Below are 13,315 nucleotides of genomic sequence, written 5' to 3'. Positions count from 1 at the left end.
GTATCAATGTACACAGTCACTACACAGATACAGGCGCCCTGAGCGGTTTCCTTCCTCTCTGGCTACTGAGTTAGGAAGGACACCTGTATTCTTGTAGTGACTGGGTATATTGATACACCATCCAAAGTGTAATTAATAACTTCACCGTGCTCAAAGGGATATTCAATGTCTGCTTTTTATTTTATTTTACCCATCTACCAATCAGTACCCTTCTTTGCGAGGCATTGGAAAACCTCCCTGGTCTTTGTGGTTGAATCTGTGTTTGAAATTCACTTCTTGATTGAGGGACCTTATAGATAATTAAATGTGTGGGGTAAAGAGATGAGGTAGTCATTTAAAAAGCATGTTAAACACTATTATTGCACAGAGAGTGAGTCCATGCAACTTATTATGTGACTTTAACTTACTCCTGAATGTATGTAGGCTTGTTATAACAAAGGAGTTGAATAGTTATTGACTCAAGACATTCCAGCTTTAATATTATGGGGTATTGTGTGTAGGCTGTAACACAACAAAATGTGGAAAAAGTCAAGGGGTGTGAATACTGTCTGAAGGCACTATAGGTACACTGACACTTTGAGGGCATAATTGGTTAACATAGTAAAATCCTGAACAGTAAGAGCCTGCTGTTCAATTCTTTCCATATTAAGCACAGACGTGTCAACCAGGTAAGTCACAGTAGTAGAGAGGCAGGGTGGTAAAGTCTGAGAGACTAGAGATCCACAGAAACAGAGACAAACTGAGGAAACAACTCAGAGAAACCATTAAAGCATCAGAGGATGTTACTAGGAAAATACCTATCTCTGAATAATGTCATGTCTGGTTCAATAGAAGTATGTTTTGATGAGAGCAGGGAAGCAGTCTCTAGAGGAGCTGGTGCGTGGTGGTGAGTAGAGGAGCGTGTGTGTGTGTGTTTGTATGTGCCTCTGTGCATTGGTGTGTGTGTGTGTGTGTGTGTGTGTGTGTGTGTGTGTGTGTGTGTGTGTGAGTGAGTGAGTGAGTGAGTGAGTGAGTGAGTGAGTGAGTGAGTGTGTGTGTGTGCGTGTGCGTGTGCGTGTGCGTGTGCGTGTGCGTGTGTGTGAGTGAGTGAGTGAGTGAGTGAGTGAGTGAGTGAGTGAGTGAGTGAGTGAGTGAGTGAGTGAGTGAGTGTGTGTGTGTGTGTGTGTGTGTGTGTGTGTGTGTGTGTGTGAGAGTGTGTGAATCTGTGTGTGAATCTCTCTCTTTGTGTGTGTGTGTGTGTGTGTGTGTGTGTGTGTGTGTGTGTGTGTGTGTGTGTGTGTGTGTGTGTGTGTGTGTGTGTGTGTGTGTGTGTGTGTGTGTGTGTGTGTGTGTGTGTGTGTGTGTGTGTGTGTGTGTGTGTGAGAGTGTGTGTGTATGTGTGTCTGTGTGAATCTGTGTGTGTGTGTGTTCATGTAGGTGGTGGTGATTCTCTGGGATGTGTGAGGCAGAGGAAGACACATCTTACTGGATAAGAATCACATCACAGCCAGAGAACTGGTGCCTAGTGCCAAGCCTCTGAGCCCTCCCATTGGATTAGCAGACGGCGAAAACAAAACAGAAATCATGTGTTCTGCTGAGTGGCGAGGGTAGAAGCAGAGCTGGAGAGATGAGATTAGCTAGGAAATATACAGGCCTGTTCAGTTTTAGCACATTCTGGATCCCACTCACATCTAAAGGGAAATATGGCATTATAAAAGAAGGGAGGCGAAAGAAGAGGAGGAAGGCGAGAAAAAGAAAGAGAGAGGGAAGAGAGAGATAGGGGAGAGTGTGGAGGAGGAGGAGGAGGATGAGGAAGAGAAAGACCAGTTATGTAAAATAGTCCTAGGGATGCTGCCAGGCCGGGGGAGAGAAAAGATTCACAAGCTCTCCTCTCCTCTCCGGAATGTTAATAAGATTGATATGAAAATAAGTTTTTATCTCCAAAAGTATTTTTGTTTAATCGTCTATCTCTTTTATGAACAGATCCTCAGAACACGTTAGGGGAACATATACCATGTATAGTGATGAATATAGAAGATAGAAATAGAGACAAACAGACTCGGTGCTGTTTTAGTCTTCTCTGGATCAATAAGAGCTATTTCCTTCCTGCTGAAACTACTCCTTTTATGGTGGATGATTCACATGTCCCAAAAATAATATGTTCAATGATTAAAAAATATACATGTTAAATGATAAAAATAACGTGATGTTCAATGATTAAAAAATATACATGTTAAATGATAAAAATAACGTGATGTTCAATGATTAAAAAATATACATGTTAAATGATAAAAATAACGTGATGTTCAATGTTAAAAATAATGTGATGTTAAATGATAAAAATAACGTGATGTTTAATGTTAAAAATAATGCATCTGTGTGTGTGTGCATGTGTAGTCTTTCTACTACCCAACTGATGCAGGGCTGCCTCTAGGAGGACCAGCGTCTTCCAGGTTTCTTCGACTAGAGGTGCACTACCACAACCCACTCCTCATATCAGGTAAAACGACCTACCCATCACAAAGTTATATACTATTCTACCCCTAAGAACCTTAGAGCTAGGTTATTAAATTACCACCCTTCAGCAATGTAGCAGCTAGCTTTATTTTCTACCTGGTGGTAAATTGATCAATTACTGTCACTGATTGTCAACAGTCCACCCACCAGGTGTTCCCTGATTGGAGGCAGAGAATGAAAACCAGAAGTACCAGTTGATTAGCTCTGCTCTATAGTCTCCCAATATCTCCCCTGCTTCTTCCATCTTCCTTCTACTCAACACCCGTCTTCATCTCTCCCCTCCCTACGTCATCCGTCACTCCCTCTACCCCTTCTTCCGAATCCCCATCCTTCTCTCATATTTTATCTCCTCCCCCACTACTCCTCTTCCCTCCCTCCCTACACCCCTTCTATCTCCCCTTCCCCTTTCCTTCCCCCTCTACCCCCTTCTTCCCCCACTTACCTCCCTTCAGTCCCGCCCCCTCCCTCTACCTCTCCTCCTTCCTGTCTCCCCTCCTCTCTGACAGGTTCTGGTTATGCTGTGTCCCCATGCAGGTCGTAAGGACAACTCTGGGGTGCGTCTCTACCACACCCCCAGCTTAAGGAGGTACGACGCGGGCATCATGGAGCTTGGGCTGGTCTACACCCCGGTTATGGCCATACCACCCAGAGAACAGAACTTCCATCTCACAGGATTCTGCACGTCCAAGTGTACACAAACTGTTAGTACAATATCTTTCTAACATAAATCCTTAGAAAACGTGTACACAGACTGTTGGTACAATATCTTTCTAACATAAATCCTCAGAAAACGTGCACACAGACTGTTGGTACAATATCCTTCTAACATAAATCCTTAGAAAACGTGTACACAGACTGTTGGTAGGCTACAATATCCCTCCGGGATGTCTACTGTAGATACAGGACTGAAACCACTCCTGGACCTTCTATAACAATGGAACATTTTGGTAGCTGGTAACATTTTACTCAAAACCCAGAGGTAAATGCATTAAGATGTGGTTGTAATGCATTGTGATACTTGTCATGACCTCCTTTGTCTTATTGTAATCAGATACTATTTCTACTTACATGGCCAGAACTACAGTACAGTATCTCAGTACAAATGGAACTGACAGGAGTTAGTATATCATAATGGTGTAAGGGTTGTTGTCGGTGGAAAAAGTGTTCATGATGATTTTAATAAAAGAAAGCACTGAACACTGAATCAAAACAATAAACGATGACGTGAATTTACAAAACCGAAACAGTACCGTGTGGCCCAAACACTCACATGGAAACAAACACCCACAAACCAAAAGTGAAACCCAGGCTACCTAAATATGATTCTCAATCAGAGACAATTAATGACACCTGCCTCTGATTGAGAACCATAATAGGCCGAACATAAAAACCAACATAGAAAAACAAACATAGATTGCCCACCCTAGCCATGGGTCCCAAATGGATGGGAGATTCCGGCAGCCATGGACAGGCGGGAGACTCCGGAAGCGCCGGACAGGCGGGAAGCTCCGGCAGCGCCGAACAGGCGGGAGACTCCGGCAGCTCCAGAGTGAAGGGCGATTCTGGCATCGCCTGGCTGACTGACGGCTCTGGCGGCTCCTGGCTGGCTGACGGCTCTGGCGGCTCCTGGCTGGCTGGCGGCTCTGGCGGCTCCTGGCTGACTGGTGGCTTTGGCGGCTCCTGGCTGACTGGCGGCTCTGGCGGCTCCTGGCTGACTGGCGGCTCTGGCGGCTCAGGACAGACTGGCGGCTCTGGCGGCTCAGGACAGACTGGTGGCTCTGGCGGCTCAGGACAAACGGGAGACTCTGGTGGCTCAGGACAGACGGGAGACTCTGGCGGATCAGGACAGACGGGAGACTCTGGCGGATGAGGACAGACGGGAGACTCTGGAGGCTCAGGACAGACGGGAGACTCTGGAGGCTCAGGACAGACGGGAGACTCTGGCGGCTCAGGACAGACGGGAGACTCTGGCGGCTCAGGACAGACAGGAGACTCTGGCGGCTCAGGACAGACGGGAGACTCTGGCAGCGCTGGGCAGGAGGAAGGCTCTGGTAGCGCTGGACAGGCGGGAGCACCTGTAGGAAGAAGACGGAGAGACAGCCTGGTGCGGGGGGCTGCCACCGGAGGGCTGGTGTGTGGAGGTGGCACCGGATAGACCGGACCGTGAAGGCGCACTGGAGCTCTTGAGCACCGAGCCTGTCCAACCTTACCTGGTTGAATGCTCCCCGTAGCCAGGCCAGTGCAGCGAGGTGGAATAGCCCGCACTAGGCTGCGCTGGCAAACCGGGGACATCATGCGTAAGGCTGATGCCATGTACCTCGGCCCGAGGAGATGCACTGGAGACCAGATGCGTAGAGCCGGCTTCATGGCACCTGGCTCGATGCACACTCTAGCCCGGCCGATATGGGGAGCTGGAACGTACCGTACCGGGCTATGCACACGCACCGGGGACACCGTGCGCTCCACCGCATAACACGGTGCCTGCCCGGTCCCTCTCTCTCTCCGGTAAGCCCGGAAGTTGGCGCAGGTCTCCTACCTGGCTTCACCACACTCCCCGTGTGCCTTCTCCAAGACATTTTTGGGGCTGCCTCTCGGGCTTCCAGCCGTGCTGCTGAGCTAGCTCCTCATAATGCCGCCCCTCGGCTTTCGCTGCCTCCAGCTCTGCCTTGGGGCGGCGATATTCTCCCGGCTGTGCCCATGGTCCCTTGCCGTCTAATATTTCCTACCAAGTCCAGTTGTCCAGGCATTGCTGTCTCTCCTGCTGCTGCTGTCTGTTACCACGCTGCTTGGTCCTTTCTTGGTGGTGGGTGTTTCTGTAAGGGTTGTCGTCGGTGGTAGAAGGATCGGACCAAAGCGCAGCGTGGGAAGTGTTCATGATGATTTTAATAAAAGAAAGCACTGAACACTGAATCAAAACAATAAAAGATGACGTGAATATACAAAGCCGAAACAGTACCATGTGGCCCAAACACTCACACGGAAACAAACACCCACAAACCAAAAGTGAAACCCAGGCTACCTAAGTATGATTCTCAATCAGAGACAACTAACGACACCTGCCTCTGATTGAGAACCATACTAGGCCGAACCCAAAAACCAACATAGAAAAAAAACATAGACTGCCCACCCCAACTCATACCCTGACCATACTAAAACAAAGAATAAAATAACAGAACTATGGTCAGAACGTGACAAATGGACCTTTCTTAACGTGTCCAATTCCTCTCATGACCTCCACCAGGCCCTTCCTCCAAGGGGGATCAACATCTTTGCGTCCCAGCTGCACACTCACTTGGCGGGGAGAGGGGTGAGGACGGTCCTGGTGAGGGGTGGAAGAGAGGTGAAGGTGGTACAGGAGGATAAGCATTTCAGCACCCACTATCAGGTAACCCCTCTGGGTACATACTGCATGCACCAACAAACACACACGCACACACAGAGCTCTCTCTCTCTCGCTCTCTCAAGATACCACAAACTCTCCAAGGTTCAGTGAGGCAAGACACACACATCTGGTTTGCTGCTGCAGAACAACACAACTCTCCCTTGACCTGTATTCATATCCTTTCTCTAACTGATCAGTATTCATATCCTTTCTCTAACTGATCAGTATTCATATCCTTTCTCTAACTGATCTGTATTCATATCCTTTCTCTAACTGATCAGTATTCATATCCTTTCTCTAACTGATCAGTATTCATATCCTTTCTCCGACTGATCAGTATTCATATCCTTTCTCTAACTGATCAGTATTCATATCCTTTCTCTAACTGATCAGTATTCATATCCTTTCTCTAACTGATCAGTATTCATATCCTTTCTCTAACTGATCAGTATTCATATCCTTTCTCTAACTGATCAGTATTCATATCCTTTCTCTAACTGATCAGTATTCATATCCTTTCTCCGACTGATCAGTATTCATATCCTTTCTCTAACTGATCAGTATTCATATCCTTTCTCTAACTGATCAGTATTCATATCCTTTCTCCGACTGATCAGTATTCATATCCTTTCTCTAACTGATCTGTATTCATATCCTTTCTCTAACTGATCAGTATTCATATCCTTTCTCTAACTGATCAGTATTCATATCCTTTCTCCGACTGATCTGTATTCATATCCTTTCTCTAACTGATCAGTATTCATATCCTTTCTCTAACTGACCTGTATTCATATCCTTTCTCTAACTGATCAGTATTCATATCCTTTCTCTAACTGATCAGTATTCATATCCTTTCTCTAACTGACCTGTATTCATATCCTTTCTCTAAATAGTCTAGATGCAACCTCGAGGGACATAAACCATTTTATTTGTAGATGTTATCGCAGGTGCAGCGAAATGCTCGTGTTTCTAGCTCCAACAGTGTAGTAATACCTAGCAATACAAAATAAGTGTCATGTAAGCCTTTCTATTGAGACTCCCTTTGTATGTATTACAACTATTTTCCTCGTATCTTCTAACCTCCTGCCTGTACAACACTCTTCCTTGTAACCAGCTCATATCTTCTGATTAGTCTAGATACAAGACAACTTTAAGCAACATCAAAACAAGAAATCACAGCCAGATCATTGTGTTTTATAAAAATAAATAAAGAGAGTTACACTCTGTATATACAAGCTGCCAGTAATTTATTGGGTAAAACACCACCAATGTTTCAGCATCACAGTGACTTCTTCAGGATGAAGGTGGGTTGTTGGTGTTTTACCAATTCAATTACTGAGACTTTATATTGTATAGAGTGAGTGCCAATCTCTTTATTATTATTGTTTTATAGCCTACAGTTTACTCGCCGTTAGTCAGCACCTCTACTAACTTTTCTTGGCTCATGTTTTTCACTGGATCATTGTGTTTTGAAAGCAATTCAATCGATGAGAATGTTGTTGTCTCCTCCTGCAGATAATCAGAATGCTGAGGAAGATGGTGACAGTGCTGCCTGTAAGTATGCTCCTCTTTCTACTTTCACAGCTGTCTCAGCAGGTGGAATAAGATACCACACAGTACGGTGGGTTTTGTCTCTGGAATAAGATTCAGTAAAGGGAACGGGGACAGTGAGAGAAAGAAGGAAGAGAAGATGACTGAGGGTGAAACAAGACGAGAACAACAGAGATGATACACAGTACTACTACAGCTACAGTCTGTCTCTGCTCTGCTGCAGATCAACAAAGATGATACAATATACTCCTACAGCTACAGTCTGTCTCTGCTCTGCTGCAGAACAACAGAGATGATACACAGTACTACTACAGCTACAGTCTGTCTCTGCTCTGCTGCAGATCAACAGAGATGATACAATATACTCCTACAGCTACAGTCTGTCTCTGCTCTTGCAGATCAACAGAATGAACAAGAAATCACAGCTACAGATCATGTCTCTGCTCTGCTAAAGATCAACAGAGATGATACAATATACTCCTACAGCTACAGTCTGTCTCTGCTCTGCTGCAGAACAACAGAGATGATACACATACTCCTACAGCTACAGTCTGTCTCTGCTCTGCTGCAGATCAACAGAGATGATACAATATACTCCTACAGCTACAGTCTGTCTCTGCTCTGCTGCAGATCAACAGAGATGATACAATATACTCCTACAGCTACAGTCTGTCTCTGCTCTGCTGCAGATCAACAGAGATGATACACAGTACTACTACAGCTACAGTCTGTCTCTGCTCTGCTGCAGAACAACAGAGATGATACACAGTACTACTACAGCTACATAATCTCTGCTCTGAGGAAGATCAACAGAGATGATACTACTACTACAGCTTCAGTCTGTCTCTGCTCTGCTGCAGATCAACAGAGATGATACACAGTACTACTACAGCTACAGTCTGTCTCTGCTCTGCTGCAGATCAACAGAGATGATACACAGTACTACTACAGCTACAGTCTGTCTCTGCTCTGCTGCAGAACAACAGAGATGATACACAGTACTACTACAGCTACAGTCTGTCTCTGCTCTGCTGCAGAACAACAGAGATGATACACAGTACTACTACAGCTACAGTCTGTCTCTGCTCTGCTGCAGAACAACAGAGATGATACACAGTACTACTACAGCTACAGTCTGTCTCTGCTCTGCTGCAGAACAACAGAGATGATACACAGTACTACGACAGCTACAGTCTGCTCTGCTCTGCTGCAGAACAACAGAGATGATACACAGTACTACTACAGCTACAGTCTGTCTGCTCTGCTGCAGAACAACAGAGATGATACACAGTACTACTACAGCTACAGTCTGTCTCTGCTCTGCTGCAGATCAACAGAGATGATACAATATACTCCTACAGCTACAGTCTGTCTCTGCTCTGCTGCAGAACAACAGAGATGATACAATATACTCCTACAGCTACAGTCTGTCTCTGCTCTGCTGCAGATCAACAGAGATGATACAATATACTCCTACAGCTACAGTCTGTCTCTGCTCTGCTGCAGAACAACAGAGATGATACACAGTACTACTACAGCTGAAGTCTGTCTCTGCTCTGCTGCAGAACAACAGAGATGATACACAGTACTACTACAGCTTCAGTCTGTCTCTGCTCTGCTGCAGAACAACAGAGATGATACACAGTACTACTACAGCTACAGTCTGTCTCTGCTCTGCTGCAGAACAACAGAGATGATACACAGTACTACTACAGCTGAAGTCTGTCTCTGCTCTGCTGCAGAACAACAGAGATGATACACAGTACTACTACAGCTACAGTCTGTCTGCTCTGCTGCAGAACAACAGAGATGATACACAGTACTACTACAGCTACAGTCTGTCTGCTCTGCTGCAGAACAACAGAGATGATACACAGTACTACTACAGCTACAGTCTGTCTGCTCTGCTGCAGAACAACAGAGATGATACACAGTACTACTACAGCTACAGTCTGTCTCTGCTCTGCTGCAGATCAACAGAGATGATACAATATACTCCTACAGCTACAGTCTGTCTCTGCTCTGCTGCAGAACAACAGAGATGATACAATATACTCCTACAGCTACAGTCTGTCTCTGCTCTGCTGCAGATCAACAGAGATGATACAATATACTCCTACAGCTACAGTCTGTCTCTGCTCTGCTGCAGAACAACAGAGATGATACACAGTACTACTACAGCTGAAGTCTGTCTCTGCTCTGCTGCAGAACAACAGAGATGATACACAGTACTACTACAGCTTCAGTCTGTCTCTGCTCTGCTGCAGAACAACAGAGATGATACACAGTACTACTACAGCTACAGTCTGTCTCTGCTCTGCTGCAGAACAACAGAGATGATACACAGTACTACTACAGCTGAAGTCTGTCTCTGCTCTGCTGCAGAACAACAGAGATGATACACAGTACTACTACAGCTACAGTCTGTCTCTGCTCTGCTGCAGAACAACAGAGATGATACACAGTACTACTACAGCTACAGTCTGTCTCTGCTCTGCTGCAGAACAACAGAGATGATACACAGTACTACTACAGCTGCAGTCTGTCTCTGCTCTGCTGCAGAACAACAGAGATGATACACAGTACTACTACAGCTGCAGTCTGTCTCTGCTCTGCTGCAGAACAACAGAGATGATACACAGTACTACTACAGCTACAGTCTGTCTGCTCTGCTGCAGAACAACAGAGATGATACACAGTACTACTACAGCTACAGTCTGTCTGCTCTGCTGCAGAACAACAGAGATGATACACAGTACTACTACAGCTACAGTCTGTCTGCTCTGCTGCAGAACAACAGAGATGATACACAGTACTACTACAGCTACAGTCTGTCTCTGCTCTGCTGCAGAACAACAGAGATGCAGAGTTGCCTGTTTAAAAATAAAGAGGAACAATGCAAATATTCTGTAAACCATGGTAACTTAATGTTACCCTCTAGGAAGATACGTGTAAAACATTGGCAGAACATTGCCTGATTTGAGTGTGTGTCCCCAACAGGGGGACGTCCTCTTGACAAAGTGCACATACAACACAGAGGACAGGAGCCAGCCTACAGTGGTGAGTATGTTTGGTTTTCACTACAAGTGCAGCCATGAAATGTAGCAAATGGTTATGCAGACCGCAAACATGCACACATGCACTTGAAGGCGAGTCTAGACTGACTGATCTACAAAATCACCTTCATAAATAACTCAATACTATTTGTAGAATAGTAAGTCAGTTAATCACGATCTACCCATGATACATAATGATACATAACGGTTTCGATGCTCTTCAGGGCAGTGGCTGTGTTCGAAGCATCTATCCAGTAACTTTAGCCAACCAGCTTAATGTGTTTAATGTGGGTATATCCTCATGCCACATACAGACAGGGCTCAGAGCGGCTCTACTGCCCTGCCCAGATCTCAGTAATCTGGGGTCAGACACAGTGAGAAGGAGGCTCTGGGCTGGATGATGATGATGATGATGATGCTCTCTCCTCCTCTCCACTGATGCTGAGAGCAGTGGACAGAAGTGGACACACACACTCACTCTCACGCATGTACAATTGCACGAACAGACACATGCACAAATATAAACACACATACTCACACACTGTCCTCAGTGTTTCTGGGGTTACGATAAGGGCAAGGAGGAAATTCTGGGCAATTGAGAAAGTTTCTCTTTCCTCCAGAGGTTGCAATATAGTGAGGAGATTGTTACAGAGAGAGATACTTTGGATCGTCTGCAATCAGATTGCATTGAGCCACAAGGTCTGAATGAACAACTGTCTGTTTTGGTAAATACCTTTTTCCTTAGTTGATATCTGTCTTTTGCTATTCAAGTGGGATGTATGTGGAGGAGTCTGAAATGTATATGTATGGGGAGGAGACTGGAATGTATGGGGAGGAGTCTGGAATATATGGGGAGGGGTCTGGAATGTATGGGGAGGAGTCTGGAATATATGGGGAGGAGTCTGGAATATAAAAAATAAAATAAAAACATTATTTAACCAGGTAGGCTAGTTGATAACAAGTTCTCATTTGCAACTGCGACCTGGCCAAGATAAAGCAAAGCAGTTCGACACATACAACAACACAGAGTTACACATGGAACAAACAAACATACAATCAATAATACAGTAGAAAAATCTATATACAGCATGTACAAATGAGGTAGGATAAGAGAGGTAAGGCAATAAATAGGCCATGGTGGTGAAGTAATTACAATATTGCAATTAAACACTGGAATGGATGGATGTACAGAGGATGAATGTGTAAGTAGAGATACTGGGGTGCAAAGGAGCAAAATAAATAAATAAATACATTATGGGGATGAGGTAGATTGGATGGGCTATTTACAGATGAGCTATCTACAGGTGCAGTGATATGTGAGCTGCTCTGACAGCTGGTGCTTAAAGCTATTGAGGGAGGTAAGAGTCACAGCTTCAGCAATTTTTACAATTTGTTCCAGTCATTGGCAGCAGAGACCTGGAAGGAGACCGGCCAAAGGAGGAATTGGCTTTGGGGGTGACCAGTGAAATACACCTGCTGGAGCGCGTGCTACGGGTGGGTGCTGCTATGGTGACCAGTGAGCTGAGATAAGGCGGGGCTTTACCTAGCAGAGACTTGTAGATGACCTGAAGCCAGTGGGTTTGGCGACGAGTATGAAGCGGTGGCCAGCCAATGAGAGCGTACAGGTCGCAGTGGTGGGGCTTTGGTGACAAAACGGATGGCACTGTGATAAACTGCATCCAATTTGTTGAGTAGAGTGTTGGAGGCTATTTTATAGATGACATCGCCAAAGTCGAGGATCGGTAGGATGGTCAGTTTGGCTGCATGAGTGAAGAAGGGTTTGTTGTGAAATAGGAAGCCGATTCTAGATTTAATTTTGGATTCGAGATGCTTAATATATATGTATATGTATGGGGAGGGGTCTGGAATGTATATGTATGGGGAGGGGTCTGGAATGTATGGGAGGGGTCTGGAATGTATATGTATGGGGAGGGGTCTGGAATGTATGGGAGAGGTCTGGAATGTATATGTATGGGGAGGGGTCTGGAATGCATGGGAGGAGTCTGGAATGTATATGTATGGGGGGTCTGGAATGCATGGGAGGAGTCTGGAATGTATATGTATGGGGAGGGGTCTGGAATGTATGGGAGGGGTCTGGAATGTATATGTATGGGGAGGGGTCTGGAATGTATGGGAGGAGTCTGGAATTTATATGTGTGGGGAGGGGTCTGGAATGTATGGGAGGAGTCTGGAATGTATAGGAAAGAGTCTTGAATTTATATGTATGGGAGGAGTCTGGAATGTATAGGTATGGGGAGGGGTCTGGAATGTATAGGAGGAGTCTGAAATGTATATGTGTGGGGAGGGGTCTGGAATGTATGGGAGGAGTCTGGAATATATATGTGTTGGGAGGAGTCTGGAATGTATATGTATGTTGAGGAGTCTGGAATGATTAGGAGGAGTCTGGAATGTATGGGAGGAGTCTGGAATGCATATGTATGTTGAGGAGTCTGGAATGATTAGGAGGGGTCTGGAATGTATGTCAGGAGTCTGGAATGTATAGGAAGGAGTCTGGAATGCATATGTATGGGGAGGGGTCTGGAATGTATATGTATGGGGATGGGTCTGAAATGTATAGGAGGAGTCTGGAATGTATATTTATGGGAGGGGTCTGGAATGTATATGTATGGGGAGGGGTCTGTAATGTATAGGAGGAGTCTGGAATGTATATGTATGGGGAGGGGTCTGGAATGTATAGGAGGAGTCTGGAATGTATATGTGTGGGGAGGGGTCTGGAATGTATAGGAGGAGTCTGGAATGTATATGTGTGGGGAGGGGTCTGGAATGCATGGGAGGAGTCTGGAATGTATATGTATGGGGGGTCTGGAAT

General features: G+C 45.4%; 1 protein-coding gene across 1 annotated transcript in view; it reads left to right on the top strand.

Annotated features, from left to right (window-relative positions):
* Positions 1–13,315, top strand: part of LOC124000827 (dopamine beta-hydroxylase-like) — a 43,110-nt gene that overhangs the window by 11,046 nt on the left and 18,749 nt on the right. The window contains exons 5-9 of the mRNA XM_046307462.1: positions 2,377–2,479; positions 3,031–3,197; positions 5,738–5,881; positions 7,394–7,432; positions 10,430–10,489. Of these exons, the coding sequence (XP_046163418.1) occupies positions 2,377–2,479; positions 3,031–3,197; positions 5,738–5,881; positions 7,394–7,432; positions 10,430–10,489 (513 nt within the window). The remainder of the gene's footprint in view (positions 1–2,376; positions 2,480–3,030; positions 3,198–5,737; positions 5,882–7,393; positions 7,433–10,429; positions 10,490–13,315) is intronic.

The sequence above is a fragment of the Oncorhynchus gorbuscha genome, linkage group LG16 (assembly GCF_021184085.1).
Source record: "Oncorhynchus gorbuscha isolate QuinsamMale2020 ecotype Even-year linkage group LG16, OgorEven_v1.0, whole genome shotgun sequence".
NCBI classification, from domain to species: Eukaryota; Metazoa; Chordata; class Actinopteri; order Salmoniformes; family Salmonidae; genus Oncorhynchus; species Oncorhynchus gorbuscha.
The sequence above is the reverse complement of the archived record's forward strand: the minus strand, read 5'-3'. Positions and strand labels throughout refer to the sequence as shown.